This window comes from Rhinopithecus roxellana, chromosome 2, assembly GCF_007565055.1.
Source record: "Rhinopithecus roxellana isolate Shanxi Qingling chromosome 2, ASM756505v1, whole genome shotgun sequence".
Taxonomy (NCBI): Eukaryota; Metazoa; Chordata; class Mammalia; order Primates; family Cercopithecidae; genus Rhinopithecus; species Rhinopithecus roxellana.
In genome coordinates, this window is record NC_044550.1 from 21233507 (window position 1) to 21256321 (window position 22815).

At 36.3% G+C, this 22815-nt stretch overlaps 1 protein-coding gene across 2 annotated transcripts in view; it reads right to left on the minus strand.

Annotated features, from left to right (window-relative positions):
• COL25A1 (collagen type XXV alpha 1 chain) overlaps nucleotides 1-22815 on the minus strand; it is a 519759-nt gene that overhangs the window by 82516 nt on the left and 414428 nt on the right. For both annotated transcript variants that reach the window (XM_010379093.2, XM_010379094.2), the window contains 5 exons: nucleotides 13528-13581; nucleotides 11484-11510; nucleotides 9017-9061; nucleotides 2292-2324; nucleotides 1810-1845 (listed from right to left, as the gene is read on the minus strand). In XM_010379093.2, the coding sequence (XP_010377395.1) occupies nucleotides 1810-1845; nucleotides 2292-2324; nucleotides 9017-9061; nucleotides 11484-11510; nucleotides 13528-13581 (195 nt within the window). The remainder of the gene's footprint in view (nucleotides 1-1809; nucleotides 1846-2291; nucleotides 2325-9016; nucleotides 9062-11483; nucleotides 11511-13527; nucleotides 13582-22815) is intronic.

A 22815-nucleotide genomic window follows, 5' to 3' on the forward strand; every position in this document is an offset into this window, starting at 1 on the left:
CTTTACTTTTAAATCAACTTTGGGCTAAGTATTGCCAAATCCCGATATTAGACAAAGGAAGTCATAATATTGTGGGAAAGTGGGATTGTATCAAAGGGTAGAATCTGGCCTAAATATTAATGAAAAAGACGATGCTCACTTTAGGGCACATATTCATTCAGGAGAACTGTAAGCTTTTAAGGATTCTGCCCCTTCTCTCAGTATAGTTTAAAACTGGTTTTTAATGCAATGCAAAGGAAATCCAGTGTTCCCATGTGTAAATCTATAAACTTCCAGAATGAATCTAAACTGTATTTCTAAGTAATCATTATGATAAGGCAACATTTTATTAAGTAATTGAAAATCCATTTGAATATTCCACTCTGAAAACAGTGAAAACTATACAAGATTATAGCAGGTTTGTTTTGGTTTATTTTTTAGAGACACAACTGTCTTACAGACTTTTTAGCAAATCACGGATTTGGAGAGCAGTAAAAACTTAGACTTTAAATTTGAAAGACTAAAGGACCTAAAATTAGATTGCCTGAGAAGATCACTTGTTTTTTCAAACCAAAGCAGACCATGGATCTCTGTATCACTAATTCCAAATATCTCAAATAAAGAACTGATAGGAAATCTTAGAAAATAAATAGTAAAATTTGCAGAGTTCTGCTAGGCTCTTTGAAAGAGTTTCAACTTTACTTAAAACTGGGCCTAATGAGTCATTGCTTAGACTCTTAGTTTTAAGAGAAAAACCTGTTTTTAAATTAGAGAAATGTTAAAAGAATGTGAAAGGCCTCCTCAAAAATTATGTTCATCCTAAGTGTTTAAAATGAAGTAATTATCCTCTCAATGACTTCAAGAAGGTGGAAATATTATTTTACTATATCTTAAGGTTCCAAAATACAAGAAGGGATTTATTCTCTCTTCCCTTTTCTGCTAATGAGGTAAATTTTATTTGTCTATTCATATGTTTATCTACAACATCAGCTACTGCTAGACAAAGGCAGAGTCATGATCTTTAAGAGATTTATCCTAATACAGAATCCACATTTACATGCTAGCTACATCTGTGGTCTAAAATCTGACTGTATAGGCATCGATATCCAAATGCTCAGATAATAAACTGCTAGCATGTGTTTCCTGTTCAGACTCAAATGAGAGTATGAATCTAAACAGATTCACTGCATGTCCTCTAATTTATTGCTAAAATGACGTACAAATGCAAAAACCAAAAACTAATGTATCTAAAAAATGGTATGGCTAGTGCCTCTAATTAAAATTTAGTTCATTAACAAATTTAGTGTGTATAACAACACTCATGGCACAAGTAGATATAAGTCACATAAAAAATTATCAGTATGGAAGCATTTGCAATGATAGGAAAAGGAATATAATTCATAAAGAATTGTTCATCACTATTGAGACAGTTTAATGACAGTTAGATAGAAACATCAAAGCAACACAGCCAATTATAGACTTTTTTCCATTAAAAAGTTATTTTAAAAAAGAAACATGCAGATTACCATTAAACATGCAAGATAAATTGTTGGCATTCCAACCCACCTGATCTTTGTTAGTTTCAAACAGCTAAGTATATGCAGACTTTATTTCATAAAGCATCCTTTTACATGTATAAAGTTTGTTTGCACATTGTGCTATGGTCATCATCAATAACTTTTAAAATGCACAATAACCAGTAACACTCTGTAATGCAAAACATGAAAACCACATCATTTTGTAATAATTGTTTTCATATTACACAGTGGATGGTAGATATAAAATGGTGAATATGAGACAGTAAGAACACACTAGAGATAGAGATATTACCTTTTGCCCTGGATGACCAGATTCTCCAGGTTCTCCCTGGCCAAAGAAAACCGAAGATGAAAAAGACGGTCTTACAAGAATTTTCTAAAACCTTTAGGCCTCTGGGCACCGTCACAGGGATGGCCTAGTCCCCTTCTACAACCACATGTCTTTTATTTCCTTTATCCTGCGACTCTACATCTCATTAGACATAGTGATTTAATTTTTTTTTTTTTTTGCTGTAAATATACCTATAGATCACATATAAATCACATTTCCATAAGAACCAATCAGAAAGGGAAGAGAATGCAAGACTTCTTATTTAAACCTCCATCAAATTTCCCACAGATATTCCCTATTGCTTTTGAAGTCCAATTATTGCAGGAGAATAGGAACAGAGTGATAACCACCTAAGTTGCTAAAAAGGGAGAGAAAGTAGAGGCCTATAAAAATCAGAACTGTAAATCCTGGAGTACAACAAACACTTGCAAGGTTATAGTTACCTTAATTCCTGCAGCAGATGATCCAGGGTCACCCTAAAATGAAACCCAGGAGAGATTATGCCACAAGTTATGGGAATAGGAAACATCACAAGCACCCAGAGAGCCATTACCAACACAGGTACTCAAAGGGTACCTCATGACTAATGGGCCTAACTATGCTCCATAAGACTTTGTACCAATATCTCAGCTGTTAAGATGTCAACATTTCCAAGATAAACAATGTACTTCCTAAAAACATGAGTTTACTTCACATGCAGATACATAAGGACTACATTCTGTGAAATAAACACAAATATGAATTTCTTCCCTGGATACAGTGCTAAAAATACATTGTGAAGCAATAAATTACAATTTAGGGATATGGAACTTTTGGCTTTCTCTATTCCTGGAATTTATTAATGCCATCAGCTATCATTTACTGGGAGTTCCCTGACCCTTTTGCTCTTCAGCAAGTCAAGGTTCAATAGACGAAGTCAGAGGTTAATGATGTCGAGTTAGAAAAAGCCACGCAGCAGATCAGTTTGTTTTCCTCATGAAGCACTGTCACAGTTACAATGGGCACGTTTTTTCCAGCTTTACACTTATTTCATTGTAACTCAGGCACCAGGAAGTTACAGGATGATGGATGACTTGTGGGTGAGGGGGACACATGTGAGCTCTGAGAGAAAGTCTTGAGACAGAATCTGTTTTTTAAAAGGCACTGTATTCCAGCCAGATTTCGTGGAGTGTGAATACTTCTCTAAAGCAAACGTGTTATAAATAAGCAGATAGGAACTAATGGGGAAAATAATATGGAGGGTAGCTGCGAATGTTGCTTATTTCTGAAATGAGGTCGGCAAAGGGCCTAGAATTTCAAGTTCCTTCTAGCCCTCTCTGTCTCATGAATATGCTAGAAGGAAAAAGAAAAGGTCATTTGAGACTGTCAAGAAAACAGAAACAGCCACAGGAGGGAGGCACATATTGGGATTTCCTCAGCTGTCTCATCTGTACAAATGCTCAAGGAGCTCCGGGGGCCCATTTCCTTGTTCTAGATTCCAGAAGCTCCTCATCAATCTCTTTTAGAGACAGACATAAGGCCTCAGGCCTCTGTACATGAGCCACTTGCCCAGCTCCCTCAATTTCTCTCCCCTCTGCCCGTGGCTGGCACTTTCTCTCTTCAATTCTTGGCCTAAGTGGCTTTTTTTCAAAGACCCCTTCACCAACCAGCCTAGACACATCAGACGCATGCCCCTCATGCACACATCTTACTCCGTAGCATTGTGGTCTGTTCATGTCCACCGCAGCTTACTTTCTAACTGACTATTTATGTTTCCTGCCTATTCATTGTCTATCTCTCTGTTAGACAGTTAGTTGAATGTGAGCAGATTTTGGATCTATTTTTATTCAGTGCCCTGGCCCATAGTATATGCTCAATACATATATGGTGAACGAATGAACAAATCTCAAAAGAATTTTTAAACAGGTCAGTTGTCAGGGATCAAAAAGTAAAATTCTTTAGGAAGGAAAAAAAAAAGCTTAGGAAAGAGAAGGAAATAGCAAATTAGCTTGTTAAGTAAACCGATAGTTATGTGAGTTTCTTTGACATCTATAATTGCTATACCTCCTGTTGAAAATTAAAATGTAATTAAACATAAAGAAGAAGGGGACCCTAATACTGTCTTACTGTAGAATGAGACTAATTTCTCTTGCCAATCATTAATATCCAATTGAGTTCCAAATGGGAAGCAGCATAAATATGTCCAATAAAAAGAATACTTATTTCTACTAAATTAAATCTGAAAGCCATCAGTATCAGTGAAAGCCATCAATGAATCAGGTTTGCAATATTTTATACAATAATATCTTTGAATTCATAAAAGCAATTTTGACTCTACAAAGTTCCTACTTTGTCTCATTTAAACCTCACAAAACTCTCATGAAATAAAGGGGGCAGATATTATTATTTCCATTTAATAAACAAGGATATCAAAGCAGCTAGCTAAATGAATTTGGGGCTTCCTAAATTCCACTGCCATGTTTTTTTTTTTTTTTTTTTTTTTTTTTTTGGAATAGAAAAGAATTGTTGGCTTATTTCATTTTGACAACAGGACATAAAGGCTGTAGTAAACTTGTAAATACAAGGAAGCTGCTTGTATTAATTGTAGTTTAATTCAATATCTTAATGAAAAGCATCCAGATAATCCCTAATGTGAGTAAAGACTAGATTTAGTTCTCATAAAAAGTAGATGGGAAGAAAAAGACAGTTTCTTGAAAGGGCAATATATTTGTGGAAATCTGAGCAGTTCCATTTGATGGACAACTAAGAGTGATCTATTTTTTCTTTTTTTAAAGACTTAGAACTGTGAAATCTCAAGGAATTTTTACAACTTTTAAGTGGTTACATGACTGCGGGAAGACAGTCATAAGTTAAGCATTTTAAAGGATAATGCTGCAAGTAGTGGAAATAAAATAGTGTGTGTTTATAATCCTCCTTCCCCACAAAGTGAAAATGAATACTGGATTAAAGTAGGGGGAAAAACCCCAACTATGTCTTAAGTATACTCTTAGCTTCGTAAGTCAGTTGGCTTGGAAATAAACATTTCTACAGGGTAAGTTATAGATGAGGAAATACTATAAGAAGATATTTTAGATAAATGAATTTGACTTTACTATGTTTCATTCAAGCACAGTTTCCATTTTTGTTTGTGATTATTTTCAAAACAACACTCAGTAGATAATTATATGTGTGTGTTAATAAGGCGTATGTGGATATATGAAGTGAATGTAGTGACTTATTTTTATCATTCGTTAATTCATTCAACAAATACTTATCAAGCACTAATTGTGTGCCAGACATATCTATTAATAGATGCTGAGAGCTGGGAGATAACATTAAGCAATGCAGTTACAATCCCTGTCCTTGTCCTGCATTGCAATCATCATTTTCTAATATATGTAGTGCAAAAATATTGTTGATGGAAAGCATGAATGATAATTTATTTTTTTCTTTCTTTCCTTTTTTTTTTTTTTTTTGAAATCTGGTGTAGGAAGAGACTGTCAGGTTTGGAAAATTCTGTGTCACTATGCATGCACAGAAGATGCGATAAGCAAATGCATGGCTATCAAAGGAATTATAAGGAGTGCTGTGGAGCATATAGCAGGTGACCTACCTAGTCCAGAGGAGACTAAAGGCTGCTCCAGGGAAATGACATAAATTAAGTTTACAGTGGACTGAAGAATGAGTAAGATTAGAAAGTAGAGAAGTGATGATGAGGAGTCGGGGGAGGAGGACAGACAGCAACAGTATTCTAAATTATCGAAATGATGTGTGGTAATTAGGGAAGGCCCGGCACTGATTGGTGCAGGAGTGCCCACTGGGATAGGCCTTCAGGTGTGATTTTATGAAAAGAAGACAGTTTCGTTGGCTGTAAATATGATGTGGCTTCTGAAAAGGCTCAGAGGATGCAAGTCAAAGATGCATTTTCATAATTCATACTTCATACTTCATACATGCATCTTTGCTATGTAGATGTGAAGTATGAAGATGAAGACAAGTGTGAATACACATAGGAATGGAAATGGGGGAGAGGGGAGCAAAGAAAAAAAAACAGGCAATGTTAAGAAAGCGAAGGCAGAGCTTTTGAATCAACAGACAGAATTGTGAAGAGTAGAGCGATGTGGCCAAACCATTCAGTGTGCAGCACAAACACCCCATTTCACACAGGAGAAAATAGATAAGAAATCAATTTCTACATTTGTTGGTGGGGTTAACACTCCTAAGAGTGGGACATAATCCTTCGACAGTAACTCTACACATGACTGAACTCCATCTTTGGCAGGTTTATGCTCTTAAACCTAGGGTGTACCATGATTGTTGGCCAGAGTGTGCTGAAGTTGCTGGCCACAGAGAAAACCCAGTCTAGTGGTTTTTATAGTTCCACAGTATTTCCAGATGACCAGTCTGGAAAGGTTTAGATTACTTTACCATCCAAAGGCGCTGAGTTGAATCAAAAGGAAAAAAAAATCCTATTAAAGTCAATCAATGACGTAATTTACTACATCAATGGCAGAAAAGAAGGATTTTAAAAAATTTTTACATCTCAAACTTGGTAAACGATGAATGAGTTTCACATACTGTACACAAAGGCCATGAGAAGAGTGTTTCCAACATGCTGGAAACAAATTATGTGACAGAAGGAGGAAATGTTTAAAAAACACATCAAAAATTATATTGCAATTACAGCATTCTTGGGATAAATGCTACAGGTCGGATTACATATTATACACATTACAGATTCCTATTTACAATCCCCTGTTTAGACCCATTGAAGGTTTATAGAAATGATTTCCGTTTTAACTGAAGCATTTCTTATACTTAATTTCAGTTGACTAATAAAACTTTTTGATAAAAAAAGAAAAACAATCTAGTTGATTTCAATTTCCATGTGGGAAGAAAAGCTAATATTTATTGAGAGTTTATTATGTGTGAGTCAGTATGGGAAATGATTTGCATTAATATATAAAATAAGAACGGTATTCCTTTGAGATGACCTTGGTCTTTTCAAAGAAAAAAGCTGTTTCACCATTGTAAAATTAAATTGCAAAAAATTTAATTTTACAATATGATTAAAGAAACAATTTTTGTCCTACATTCCAAAAATGAAACTTTAAAAAGACATCTTTTAAGCATAAAATTCTCTACATAAATCCACATAGGCATAGTTCAGATGTAGTATAAATTTTTTTCACTTGAAAAAAATTGCCCTCTGTGTAGAATATTTCCTTTCTTTTAAGTGGAGGTTGGTAACTATGGCCAAATTCAGTTGGCCACCTGCAAGACCCAGGAGCTAAAAATGGTTTTTAAGAATCAAAATAACAATAATATTTCATGACACATGAAAATTACATGAAATTAAAATTTCAGTGTCCAGAAATAAAGTTTTATTGGAACACAGCCTACTCACTTGTTTATGTATTGTCTATGGTTGCTTTCATGCCATAACAACAGAGTTGAGTAGCTGTGACAGAGACCACATGGCCCACAAAATCTAAAATATTTATGTTCTGGCACTTTACTGACTTCTGCTTTTAAGCAAAAACAAGCAAGTTAGATGTAACACCAGGTTTATATATTTAGGGTTTCAAATTTTCACTTTGAGAGTAATCAGGGTATATCATTGGTCTCATTTGTATTAAACAGATTCATGCCATATTTGATTGCAGCACGATACTTAAAGTTGGCAGATAAATAAAATGGGCCTATAGCAGTGATATGCAACTGTGGGTGTGTGGCTTTGTCCCCTAGGTAACATTTGACAATGCCTGGAGACATGTTTGATTGTCACAACTCAGAGGTGCTATAGGCATCTTGTGGGTAGAGGCCAAAAATGATGCTAAACATCTGAGGGCCCCATAACAGAGAATTATCTGGCCCCAAATGTCAATAGTGCTGAGGTTGAGAAACACAGATCTATAAGAAACTGACAGCCCACTCTAATTTCTAGACTCCTTGAATATAAATACAATTGCTACTTGGTGACATTAATTCACTCCTACCACACATGCCATATTTATATTAATATTTATGAGAAGAAAAAAGATAAATTTCTTTTTATTTTGTGGCTATGTTTTTATGACTAACCATTATCCATCTGTACTGTAATAATTTTCAAAGTGGAATAATTTCCAAAGTCTCAACTGTAAGGCTAAATAAATACATCTTCATCACTCAATTACTTAGCTTGATTTAAATTAAAACCCATCTGACTTTATTCTATTTTCAATTTCTTAAAAGATCTTCTTAATCCTTAAAACATAGCACAAGTGAAGTATAACAACTTTCCTATGTCAGAGGTATCTATAAAGTATGAATCCAAGCAAAAGCTGTAATGATAGACTGAGGAAAAATAAGAAGAGAGGAGGCAGAAGACAAGCCACAAAGCTACTGCAGTATAAATGCTAGTAATGGTTTAAAAGACCCTTTGCCCAGGGAAGAATATGAAGCCTGACAAAATATCCAGATTTAGTGGAAGTTGAATTGAGGTAAATTTTCAAGACTGCATTAGAGGGTCTAATCAAGTGACATTAACTTATAATCAAACTTTTCTTTTCCTGTTCTTTTTAAAATTATTATTTCAATGGGTTTTGGGGGGAATAGGGGGCATTTGGTTACATGGATAAGTTCTTTAGTGGCGAGTTCCGAGATTTTGGTGCACCCATCACCCAAGCAGTATACACAACACCCAATGTGTAGTCTTTTAATCTCAGCCCCCTCCCACACTTTCCCCAAGGCCCCAAAGTCCATTATATCATTCTTATGCCTTATAATCAGACTTTTAAATCTCATTCCAATTCTCTGACATGTTCTCTCCTGAAACTGGTACAACCTGAATCACTTTAGGTCTCTATTTTCATATCCCTGAGTATAAAGGGAGCGTCCCATTTACACATGAATAAGTATTTTAATTCCTTGAAAGCCATATTAATGAAAACTTAGCTATACATTTTCTATAATTTTTGATATATCATTTTACTTTGAAATGTTTTAATTTGTGGATAGGAGCTTGTGGAATAATCACCTTTTATAAATCAAATATTTAAATGTTTTCTAATCTTGGAGAATGATCTCTGACCTTTTCATATTTAGCAACTCTCACTCATCTCTCTAAAAATCTCACATCTTCATATAACTTGAAATAAAATTTCTTGCTCATATATGTACCCTTTCATATCTTACAAAACTGTACCTTTTCACCTGTGTCACCTTTGGGGCCGTTCTCTCCAGCGTCTCCCTGAGGAGGGGAAACAAGTGACACATGTAAAATACATTGGTGACATTAAGCAAAGAGTATTTTTCATTATTTTAAGCTTTCTTTCATGAACACTAGATATTAAAATCTGTTGCAAATGCTCTATAGAGCTAATGTATTTATACTTGACCAGTTGTCTGATATCAATAAAAGAAATTTTACTACAACGAACACGGCTGAACAGTTTTAAACTATTCCACAGTATTAACAGAAGACACTTGCTTATCTATCTTCCAATGCCTTATTTGGGCACCTAAAGCCTCCTTAATTCTGTCTCTCCTCAAAGTTCCACTCAAACAAAGGTTTTCTTCTGACAGTTCTCTGAATATGCCATGGGCCTTACCACCTCTGAGTCCTCCTTCATACTATTTCTGTCACCTGGATCCCTCGCCTCTCTTTCCCTTTCCATCTGTATAAATCCTGCCCTGTCTCCAAGCACATCTCAAATCTCCAGGGCCTCAAAGTACATGACAGGGCCCTCAAAATCTGTGGACTGAATATTTATTTATCTAGGCCTACATGGTTTGCACTTGTGAAATGAATGTTTTATGCTTTACTAGAAAAATATAAAAAATCATAGTTTATGCTTTTTAATTGTTATTTTTGAGACTTTCTATGCCTGTTCCTTCACTGACATCTCTTTTCTGCCTACAGAACAATGCATTAGGGAAATAAAGCATTCGTTTATTATCCATGCTTTCTTCCTTCAATTCTGAATTCTTCAATATAAGTCTTACAATATGTTATGTGGAAATGTTATGGACTTTGGAGCCAGGGAGACAGCCCAGTTCCAGCACCTACTGGGCAAATGAGATTCTCTTTGCATCAGGTTTCTCCCGTGCAATGTAAGGGAAAGGATAATTTACACAGTTATAAGAAATAAGTGCTACACTGTGTGGAAAGCAACTAGGACAGTATCTGGCACATCATAAGCTATTAATGATAACAATGCATTACTATTCACATATTCTATAGGCTGGAATGCAGTCACTTTTCTATTACTTAAAAAGTTTCTCAAAATAGGACAGAAACTATTGATCATAACTTTCTTGGGAGAGGGGAGAAAGGAAGTTGGGAAGGGAGACTTTCACTTTTTCTCTGTATTTTGCTTTATTCTTTCAAATAAGCATGAAGTCAGTCTGCTTGGGCATTTGTTTACGGTGACGAATACACTGGGGCAGGCCACGAGAGCCTGGGACACTTTCTCTGATGAACGCCTGGTATGGTGCTGATACTGCTCTTTTTCCCTTCTAAATTCTACACAAAAGAGTCACCCAGTGACTAATTAATTTCAAATTAATTACCATGAACTGATTGGATGCTAAATAAATATCCTAGTAATGTGTTATGAGGGACCTTTGATAGGCAGTTGATTTGCATGCTTTTTATAAAATTGCACAAAAATCCCTCTATTAAAAAACAAAACAAACAAACAAACCTTCTTAGTAGGGAAACTGGCAGAGAGTAATTGCAAAGCGAAGGGTTTAACTGAACTGCCTCCTCAGGAGACTGCCCTTTCCACCCACATATTTTGCTCTCCCTCCACTAATGTTTTTGTTTTCTTTACAATGTTGAAAAATACAGTTGTAATCAAGAATTTTTCTTGATCTTTAGATAAACTTCTTTTGAGATTAGAGGTTATAAAACTCATTTGTCAGAAAGACCATATCACTTACGAAGAGCATGATGCAGTAACTTGGTAGTTTCCTACTCAGCATATTTTTCAAACACTATTAAAATAAGTAGCATGAGAACCAGGAAAATAAGTATCATAACAAGCAATCAGAGCCTAAAAATAATCAGGACAGGCCCAAGTAAGGAAAAGAGTCTAGGATAATTTAACACTCTGCTTTTCCTATTTCTCTTTTTGGTTTTTATGGGAATTCTTTGTGGGCAACCTTCAGATAATTGCTGCAGGTAAACATCTGTATCCATTTAACCTAGTGACATCAGAAGCAGTAGAGAGAGATGCGGGTGCTTGGAAAAGTATTAGAACGGCATTAGCAAGTAGGCAGACCAGATTTTGCAGGCCTAAGGATTTTTGAAACCCATTTAAAAGCCTGATACAGAATGTTTAAATTTGTTCTCTTTCTCTTCATTTTTAAATATTTGTTCTGAAGGTACATCGGCACCTTTCTTTTTATTTTTTAAAACTTTTTTTTAACCCAAATTTTTGTCTATACATAAGAATCACACTATTTCCTCCTTCCACTAATTAACAGTTTGAAAAAACACAGGGGTCATTATATCTATATCTATATATCTATATCTATCTACCTACCTACCTACCTATTAATCTACCCACTCATCCATCCATTCACGCATACAGTTTAGTTTGGGTACTTCTTTGGTATGCTGGTGGTGGGGAGTAGGGAGACAGAAATACAGGCAGAATCATTCTTACCTTTTCACCTTGTTCTCCAGGTTCTCCCTGAGCAAAAGGACAGAGATTGGGTGACATCACATCATAAAACACCTAATTTTATGATCCTTATTAAACAAAACAGATATTGAACTTACTAGGTAAGTTATGCATGACACTTTCTATTTTGGCTACATGTAGTTGTTATATGAAAACAAATGATAAAATGAGTTTCCTGGAGAATGTGAGCATGAATACCAATTATCAAATGTAATCTTAATTTTTTGCTTTTATAGCACTAAGAAATGTATTTGAAGATAATCATCCAGAAACTGGCTTTTGGAGCACTAAGGAGAACAATGGTGTGGCAATTCAGTATCTTGAGAGGCTTCTTAGCCTACAATTTTTTATTCTGCTTAAACTCAGTTAGTAAGGTAGACTAGCATATTTTTCTGAAAATCCTTTTATTCAAAGCATTCCCTGGTTCATAGATCATTTCAAGGTTCTAGGGTGCCAGGGTAGTTACCCAATCTGTCTTGCCCTAACATGATCATAAACAGTCCTAATCTTGAACCCCTTACAATATCATAAACTCTCTTTAGCTTCTGGTAACCAGCATGTTCCAGATCAGGTATATTTTAGGAGGCACCTTCAAGAAAGACACCAGAATGGGGCAGAATTGAAGTGAGTTTAGGAATGATGTCCCTACTCAAAATGATGACATGGATGGCATGAGGACTAAAATGCAAAATGGTGTCCTGAAGAGAATCTCATTTTCACTTTACCCAGCAAAGGACAGAGGTTGGAGCAGGAGAGTAGGAGTCCTAAAGTAAATCATATACATAATGATGTAGTTTCCTATGAAAAGCTTGAGTGAATGTTGCCATAAGATCAGACTGCTTTGGAAAAAAGATGAAATAAAGCAATTATCATTTTTTTTTAATTATACTTTAAGTTCTAGGGTACATGTGCATAACGTGCAGGTTTGTTACATATGTATACTCATTTTTTTTTTTTTTTTAATTTATAACCCACTGCAGAAGTCAGTTTGGAAGCAAGACTCTTTTCTCCGGAACTCAACCTGACCCTTTGGCTTTCTGCATTTCTGGTCACCTTCACTGCTCAACACCCATCCTGATGGTCGCTAGGCAACACCAGAATAGCACTGTGAACATGCATTAAGCATTAACTCCTATTGTCTGGTGTTTTAGCATGGAGAAACAGAGAGAAGAACACAGGAAAACAGCTAGAGTCCCAAAAGGAATATTTTCTTTCCTCTCCTGCAGGACAAAGGACAGGTCTATAAATTTAGGGTCTGTCCTAGGCGCCTGTCAATAGCAAATGATCTGTAAAATCAGCTGACAGGCATCTGTGGGTAGGAATACACACCAGCACAGCTGATGGGATTAGACATTAGTTTTGTACTTCAAGGGATGTTCGCTCATCAAAGGATTTGGGATTTGGCTGCCTGCTTGATTTAAACTAAATTGTCACCAATCTTTTTATATTTCACTAATTCAATTTTTTTTTTAAGAAACAAAGAAAACTTGGAATAAAAAATCTTCATTACATTTTTTCCCTATTTAGTAATTCAGACTACATCCATTTTTAAATTTTAAACATCTTTAATCTGCCTTCATCTGATTAACTGGTTACGTTGTGTAAGAGTTGGAGGTGGCCAAATCTTGGGGAAAAGCCATAGTGAATGTCATCTTTAGTAAAGCATATGTAAATATCAAAATTTCAGGCAATATGGACATGACCTATGTTTTTATATACCCATTAAGTGGTAAAATGACAACAGTCAGATTTGAAACATAGACCTACTCATGTTATTTAAGTATCCCAGAATAAAAATGTTAGACAATCACATCCCATTTATTTTTCTGCATTTAATACTAATGAGAATCACAAATGTAATTAATTCATTAGTAACAAAGTTCTATACTGTAGCATATTATACTATTCACAAAATACCCATTTAAGTATAACTGGTGAGATTGTTAAAAATTGTATTAAATAATAGCTTATAATTTCCTGACAATTCATGTGTCAGATGATTCTGCTTGACTTTATTTATACTAACCTTTGGTCCTGGTATTCCATTCTGTCCTACTGCTCCAGGCAACCCGGGCTCACCCTCAAAATAGAAAAATAGATACTACTAAGTAAAATAGACAAAATCAATACATTACATGGATCATTAGAGGACACAGCCATCTAATAATTCTCTAGAAATAGATAAAGAATAAGTGACTATTAGTTTAAATTCAAGTTAGCTTCCATGGTCCAAAATGCTGCATGTAATGGAGCAAGGATACAACGGGGTTAATTTCCTTTGTTCAGTCTTATCATCATTAAGAAAACTGAGGCAACTTACCAGTGGAAATTAATATCTAGCATGTTGCTGGGTACATTGTGAACATCAAATAAATATTTTTTGAATGAGTAAAAGACATCTGAAAATACAAGACTCTCTTGGCAAAAAACTTTTAAGTGATTCATCAGCTCAGAAAAAGAAAGAATAAATCATTCTGTTTTCACATTAGACTTAAATGAACATTTACAAACCTAAATCTTGAAGAACACACACATCTTTGAACACCTACTTAATTCATTTAGACACGCTGACACAAAAGTAAACACTAAAAATAGCTTTGGTTTTTCTTTCCAATTTTATTATAAAAAGAAGAAGAATAAAACATTCAGACTTATGGATCTCATTGTCATATCGAGCGATACGCTTTTGGACAAAAGATGATGGCTATCAGACTAGAAAAAATTTCCTATTTCAGAAAGATGATGATGTTTACCAGTCTTTCAAGACTCTGAACCAGCAATTGTTTTCCAAAGAGGCAAAGCTCCCTGAAGTGCCCAGAAACAAGGAAAAGATACTTTGGCCCTTTATGCTTCCATGTGTCTCAAACTTACAGCAATTAGAATTCTGTTCTCATTTTAAAACATTCTGAAAGCCCTTCACTGTGTGCCCCAATTACTGGACAACTTTCTTCTTTCCATTGAGGCCAGCAAAGTTGCTCCTTAGTTGATTTTTTAAAAATAGACTTTATTGTTAGAGCAGTTTTAGGTTCACTGCAAACTTAATTGATTTTTGAGAATGTTTTCTAAGTCACCTGGAGGGCAGGAATTCTGTCACTTTTACATTTGTGTTCTCAGCTTCAAAAACATGTATGTTAATAATAACAGTAACATTTCTTAAGTGCCAGGATCTTTATATTCATTGACTCAATTCTCACAAATTTCCATGAGGTAGGTACTATTTTTATCTCTATTTTACAGGCAAAGAAACTAAGGCACAGAGAAGTTAAGTAATTTGTCCAGATTTATATAACTGTAGTCAGGACTTGAACCTTCATGGCTTAAGAAGTTATGCTCTGGTTTAAGAAGTTATGCTCTTAACACCATGTTACACTGATAAGTGAATGAATGTTATCTAGGAATTGGGAGAGAGCAGATGATGAATATTTCTATCTTAATTATTATTTGGTTTATAGTCCCACTTATAAATGACTGTCAGAATATATAGAAACCTGAATTAAATATAACCTACATAGAGATGATTTTTTTAATATCTACCAGAAAAATTAAGCAATGTGAAGCTTGTGGTGTCTTTCTAGAATAGCGAAAAGTATTTTACTATTATAGTGGATTATTAAAATTGCTAAAGTCTTAACCTCCTGGAAAAAAAATTCTGCTTCCTATATAAAGTCACACTGTAATTGTAACTCTTGCACTTTCCTTGGTAAAATGGGAAAAAATGTTGACTTAGAATAATGATGGTCATTACGGGGAAATTTTGATATGCCATTTGTATATAACAAAGGATAAGAACTTGGAAACAGAACACATCCTGAAAAAGGAGTATCATTTACTGTGCAACCAGAAAAAGACCTATGGAGTCTGCTTGCTTCAAAGAATCCACAACAGGAAGCACTAATATCATAACTCACGGTTTAATGCAAATAAGAGATGCCGCCAGGAAACAATGCAAACTTTGTTTAGACTTTCAAAGAATAACCATGGTAGCAGAGTTATTTTTTAAAAAACTGGTTAAGCCTCTGGAACAGGACAAAAATTCATGCTGAGATTTTGAAGCAAGGAAGAGAAATGTTACTGAGGTATCTGCATAACATTCTCCTTAATATATGAACATTGAGGGACTAAAGCTTGATCTCCCTTTTCTCTTTGATTTTTTATGTTGTTAATCTTTAACATAAAAGGCAGCAAAAAATGGTACCTGTAATCCCCATTGCTCTATAATAATTGTTTTCATTTTGTCCCGTCTCCTTCTGGTCTTTGTTATTTACAGTTACATATTTTCAAGAAATTGTAAACATATTGCATAGCTCGATGTTCTGATTTTTTAAACCTTTATACGCACATTTGTTTTCACACAGTATTTGTGAACACTGTCTTGTGAATAGTTTAATCATCTATCAAAGTCAGGTGTGATCATTTGTTTAATCAGTCCCACATTGTTGAATACTCGTGTTCTTCCAGTTTTTACTATTAAATATAAACTAAAATAAACACCTTTGTAAATATACTCATATTTTTCTGTCAAATAATTTAATTATGATAAATTATCCAAATTTGTTTTATTAGTCAATGGAAACATTTTATGGCACTAACTGCATACTTCTAAATTGCTTTCTAAAAGAGTTCTGAGTTTTATTTGCTTTTATAGGCACTTTAAAAATTTTTTCATAGGCATTGCTTTTATAGACATCCACTCTGTATTACTTTTTCACAACTTTTTACAACAATGGTTTTTCACAACAGCATTGAATATCACAATTTTAATTATTTTTGTGGCTATTTTAATATGCACAAATGAGAGCTTACTGTTGTTCAGTTTTAAATTTTTACTTGTAAGCTTAAATATTTTCTGATGGGTTCATAATTTAAGTAGGTATTCACGAAATTTTACAGCTGAAAAGTGAATAAAGCTAGAGGAAAAAATGACTGATAGCATTTTACCTTTATAATAGTTATATCAAGCAACACATACTCCAAGTTAGATTAAGGGACTACAGAGCATTCTGTTATTGTCCACACTTAGTTTCCCAGGTTCTGTGCAAAGAATATAAAAGATAAACCACTGTACAAGTCTGAGTTTTGTAGCCAAGCTACAGGAGTCTGTAGATGCTGATTATTCAACTAACAGTGAAAATTTACTATATGTTCTACTCTGGACTGAGTGTTTCCTGAGACATAAAGATGAAATAGACATGACAACTGCCTGTGCCCAAAGAGCTTATTTTTGAGTGGGGGAAATATATACATATATGTATACATATACACATATACATATACACATTGGGGGCATCTAATTGAGTTCATGAAACATTTTTGGGGGAAAGTTTTCTTACACTTCATGAAGTAAGAAACATAATAAATAGAAATCAATGAGAAGTCTTATTGAGGAATAAAGCATACATCTTGTATTAATATCTTTCAATATCAGGACAAAAATTATTATCATGAATCCTCTAAATAAAGTTATCATGATGTTACACTATTACATGATAGTGAACATGTACATATACAGAAAAATATATCAGAAAAGTACAAACAAAAAAAATGGGAACCAGGTTGTGTGTGTGTGTGTATGTGGGTGGGGGGAGCTGGTCTCATGTTTGTTGCACAATCTATCCATCTATTTCTGAACACATTTCATACTTAGAACACTGAGGGTATTCCATAGATGGTAATAAAGAAAAACAGCAGCTAACATCTTAACCACAGGTAGATTAATGGGGTTTTGTCTACTATACTTTAAATTTAAAGGCTATTCCCAGTATGACCATTCCCAAATGGCCATTTCCATTTTGGGCTGAAAACAAGTTGGACTGACTTTTAAGAAGGATGGCTTGCTGCTTTCATTTTTTTTTTTTTTTTTAAAAATCCAACTCTTTTGGAACTCTAATGTAAAACATCACTCACGGCCATTACAATTATTTTAGGTACTGTCATTCAAGGGCAACTTGAATGAATAGTTAAGGATAAAAAGAAATGTGGTTTTCTTACAAATACTGAGTGCTCAAAGGAAGTATGTCATCTAGCAGTAATATTGCTCATCATCACTTCAATCACGATAGATTTCCTTTCTGGAAATTGGAATGAGAATAGAATGGACCTACACGTTACACCTGGAAAATGAGCAGTGTTTAAACCTATGTTGTCCAATTGGTACCACTAACCACAGGCAGCTATGGAGCAGTGGAAATGTGGCTAGTCCTAATGGAGATGGATGTAAGTGCAGAATACAATTTTAAAGATTTAGTAGGGAAAAAAATGTAAAATATATCACTAAAAATGTGAATATTATTATTCTTGAAATATTAATTCATATCATGTTAAAATGATACTTTTGAATAGACACTGAGTTTAAAAACTATATTATTAAAATTAAGACTACTTCTTTTTACCTTTTTCCAATGTGGTCAACTTAAAAATTACATATGCAGTTTGTATTTGAGGCTTGCATTATATTTCTGCTTCTAACGAGCATTGGTTTAAACTATAAAAGTATTTACTTATTAGAAGACATCATGAACCAAAAGCCTTTAAAAGCAAGGAAGGAGTACTATCAGTATTAAAGCAAGTCAACATACAGCAAGACTTCAAAATGGAGACTCCACTCCATTGCATATGCAGTTAAAATGCACCAGAGAACTCTGCCAAGCTGGAGCAGTATGTGGCGGGTGGAGAGACTAGAAGCAAGCTCCGGCTCAGGCCAGAGTGGCTTTTGGAGGGTCCAGGAGATCAAGTTCTTGTATGTAACATGGCACAGCTGGTCTCTGTACTGTCTGTATGGTAAGCTAGTGGTTAGAGGCTGCCTCTAGGGACCAACTAAAGGAGTTCTTTGCCACCCACCAGCTTCCAACATTCTCTTAAAAGCAAGTCAGACATAGAGCTCCTTCACTCAGTTCTCTGCAAGCCTGTCCCATCTCATTCAAAATAAGAGCCGACATCCTTACAATGGCCCCAGTCCCACATGATCTGACTCCTGCTGCTCCTCTGACCTCCCTTCTGCTGCCCCCTCACATACTCCAGCCACACTGAGCCCCATCCCCACCTTGCTCCAGTGTGGAAAGCAGCCGCCTGCCCAGGGCCTTTGCACCTGAGCGTTCTCTAATAGACCTCCTATGTTTTTTCCTCAGATAGCCATAGGATTGCTCTCTCACCTCCTTTAACTTTGAATCAAGCATCTCCTTACTACAGGGGTTACCCCTGAGTTTCCCCCACTCCCCTAACCATATCACCACTCCCTATAAAGGTACATGCCTGTGCCTTTCTCTATTATACCAACTGCCACCTAAGATACAACTTTGTGTTTCTTTTTGGTCTCCCGCCATTAGGACTTTCAGGTTTGGCAAACAAAAATATAGGAGACAGAGTTACATTTAAATTTCAGATAAATAATGAATCATATTTTAGTTAAATATATTCCAAATATTAAAGGGGACATAGTCATATTAGAAATTCTCAGTTGTTATGTGAAATTCAACTTTAATAGGGCATCTTATATTTTATCTGACAACCCTATTTTCCATTCCCATACCCCCATCACCACTAGACTATGAGCTCCTTGAGCAGAGGACTTGGTCTATTTTGCTCATTACTCTTTCACAGCACCTGTTAAAACCACTCACACATAATAGCTGTTCAGTACATCAGTGTTAGAGGAATGAATAAATATAGGAGAATCAAATGCATTAAGCCTACATGAAGATGTGAAGCACTGAATAGGCCAGGTAGGAAACGAGACAGCAAGGCTGCCCAACTGGGAGTTTGGAAAATAATATAACTGTCATGGCAAGAGATGACTCTGTCTCAGGCACCCGCAAGGCAGCCACCATGGGAAAAGAGAAGGGAGCAAGGAAAAGATGGGAGAAATGTTAACTCTGCAGTGGCACACCTCCAAGTCGTGCCCAGATCAGTCTGAATCGATAGGATTGAAGGACACAGGCCCAGCATGGGGTAGAGTGTTGCGAGGTGAGTGTGAATTAGAAGAGGAGTCTGTGAAGGGCAGGGTGACAGCAATGAGAACGTCAATGGCTTCCAAGAAAATCCCTCCAGGACTCTGTTGGGGGAAGGGTGTTTACCTAGAGGACTAAAGGCTCCAGCAATTCAGCCTGTGGGTCCAGAGCCTGGGGCATTGTCGACGTTTCCATGTACTGCTCATCTCTTCCGTCTGCTTCTTCCTTCACCCCCAGTGCCTCAGGTGAGGGGCGAGAAGTAGCTGGGATGATGCTGGTTCTATAAATTTTCATGTCATCTAAAGTTCCCCAAAGACCCTCTCAGAATTTACACAAGTGTCATCATTTACTCCATGAACTCACTAACATCTGCTTTTCCCTAAGCAGGAGCACTCACAAAACGTGAAATATTTTAGTGAAAGGAGCCAAGCCAGTCATTCTTAACAGAGGAAGAAACATTCAGAGAGAGGAAGTAACTTTTCCAGAGACAAAGAGCCATGAAGAGGTAGATGTGAGATTACAACCCAGGTCTTCTGATTCCTCATCTTGTGTTTCTTCTATTCAAGCAGCTTGTGTCTAAAAACATTATTCAATTTTATCATGTTTCTTTTCTGTTTAATTTTCACATAAAATAGTAAAGTGGCTTTAGAACACTAATACCAGCCTAATACCATAATACCAGCTGTTCCACATAATAGCTGTTCAGTACATTGGTGTTAGATGTACTGAACTTCCAGTTCTATGACAAAGAACAAATTGCTTATGCTTCCATTTGGGCTGTTTTTCTCTTGTAAAGTGTGTGGGGCTGAATCAAATATTTGCTTTCTTCCAACTCTAAAGGAGTAAGATTTATTACTATTACTAGTTGTTGCTGTTGCTGCTCTTGCTGTTGTTGTTGGACTAAAGGTGTTACCTGGTCATTCTTTATTTCTTAGAGATCTGACTAAATTTGGCTCAAGTCTAAGACTTGCTTTTTCCGGTCCCCTGCTCAAGCCTTGCATCTATACATGTCTCTGCTTTGCCCTACACCAATTCAGGTGGTTCAGTCAATTCTTCACCAGTTTCCTCAAGAATTCCTCTCTGCAGGAATTTCATGAATTCAAGATTCACTATTTGGTACTCTCAGGAAGGCGTCATCACGGAGCTGAATCTGTCTTCATCTTACTGGCTTCTCCTCTCTCCCTCTTCCACTTCACTGTCCTCCTTCTTCCCTCCCTCCTAGACCATCTTAGGAAATCGGCTTCTCTCTCTGTGCAACAGTTCTGCAGTCTTTAGCTCCCACTTGCATCCCCAATCCCTGATTCTTTTTCTTTATCATTCCTGGAAGCACAGGAAGCTGTGTAACACACAAAAGTAAAAAGAGAAAACCCCTAGCCTGGACAATTAGGTTTGCCTATGCATCAGAGAACTGGCATCCCTACTGAGTTATCTAAACAGCAAACTTCCTCCCTAAAATTAGAATCGTGTAACCGCCCAATGGGCTCATCTTGCCCGCTGCCCAGACAGAGCCAATTTATCAAGACAAGGGAATTGCAATGGAGAAAGAGTAATTCACACAGAGGTGGCTGTGCAGGAGACCAGAGTTGTATTATTACTTAAATCAGTCTCCCCTAAAACTCAGAGCTCAGAGCTTTTAAGGATAATTTGGTGGGTAGGGGCCAGTGAATTGGAAGCGCTGATTGGTTGGCTCAGAGATGATATCATAGGGAGTAGAAGCTGTTCTCTTATGCTAAGTCAGTTCCTGGGTGGGGGCCACAGAACCTGTTGTCAGGTCGAGGTGTGGCCATCCAGTTAGAAATGTAAAAACCTGAAAAGACGTCTCAAAAGGCCAATCTTAGGTTCACGATAGTGACGTAACTTGCAAATCTTATGACCTCTGGAATAACGACTGGTAATATTTAGAATTCCAGCCCCTCTCATCCTTACTCGGTGGCTGGTGGCCTTTCATTCATTTTACAAGAACAGTTTAGCTTTTGGGAAGGGCTATTATTTAAACTATAAGTAAAATCCAAGACTAGTTCAACCTATGCCCAGGAATGGACAAGGACAGTTTAGAGGTTAAAAGCAAGATGAAGCTGGTTAAGTATGATATCTTTCACTGTCATAATTTCCTTAGTTATAATTTTGCAAAGGCAGTTTCAATCTCTTTGTCCACATTGGTAATGTGAATACTAAATAGTAGAAAAGCAGACAAGTATATCAGCCAGGAACTTAATACAAATACTCTCTTTCAGGTAATTTGCTGAAATGGGTCTTAAACTGTTTAATAACTAAATTTAACCTGGTGACCAAACCTTCCTTATGCTTTTTAAAAAATTACAAATGTTGGCCGGGCGCAGTGGCTCATGCCTGTAATCCCAGCACTTTGGGAGTCCAAGGCGGGTGGATCACGAGGTCAGGAGATCGAGACTATCCTGGCTAACATGGTGAAACCCTGTCTCTACTAAAAATACAAAAAAAAAAATTAGCCAGGCGAGGTGGTGGGTGCCTGTAGTCCCAGCTACTCGGGAGGCTGAGGCAGGAGAATGGCGTAAACCCGGGAGGTGGAGCTTGCAGTGAGTGAGTCGAGATCTGGCCACTGTACTCCAGTCTGGGTGACAGAGGTAGACTCTGTCTCAAAAAAATGAAAACAAAACAAAAAAACAAAACAAAAAAAAATTACAAATGTCTAAAAATGATAAATAAGAAAACATGATAGCTGTATCAATAATATAACAGTATGAGGTGTTTCAGAAATAAGTCTTTTGGTTAACACTTTTAATTTTAGATTTTCATACTGTTCATGTAGACAGAAATATATACAATACAACTTGAACAAAGGAAATGTAATGCAGAGAGATAGTTAGAAGTTTGCGGGGGGTGGGTGGGGTCATGAAAGATACTAAATTGACTTTATCTGGGTGAAATTTACATAAATGAGAGGAATTATTTGTCTTGAGGACACTCACAAAATCTGAAGGTCTAAGTAGGAGTATGCATGGTCACATGGAAGACTCCCCCATTCCACTCCCTGCCTGATAATTTCCTCCTTTCTCTTCCCATCCTCTTTGTCTCTCCAGCCCTAGTTCTCTCTAGGAAGTGCCTTGGGGATTACATGTGAACACCACAGCCTCCAAGCCCTGCCCACAGCTCCTCATCAACAATGCTCCACAGCCACCCATAGGCTTAGGGGTGCACGTGCCAGCAGGATGGTCCACTCTTTAGAATACAGATCTGGGGAGGGCCCAGTACTGACAATGGACTTAAGACAGATGAGGCAGCAACTCTTGGCTTCCAGGTACCTGAGACATGATCTGGAAGTGGGAAGACAAGACTATGGGCAGGCAAGTCTCCTTGGCCCTATGGACTCCTCACTTATGAGGAGGGTGATA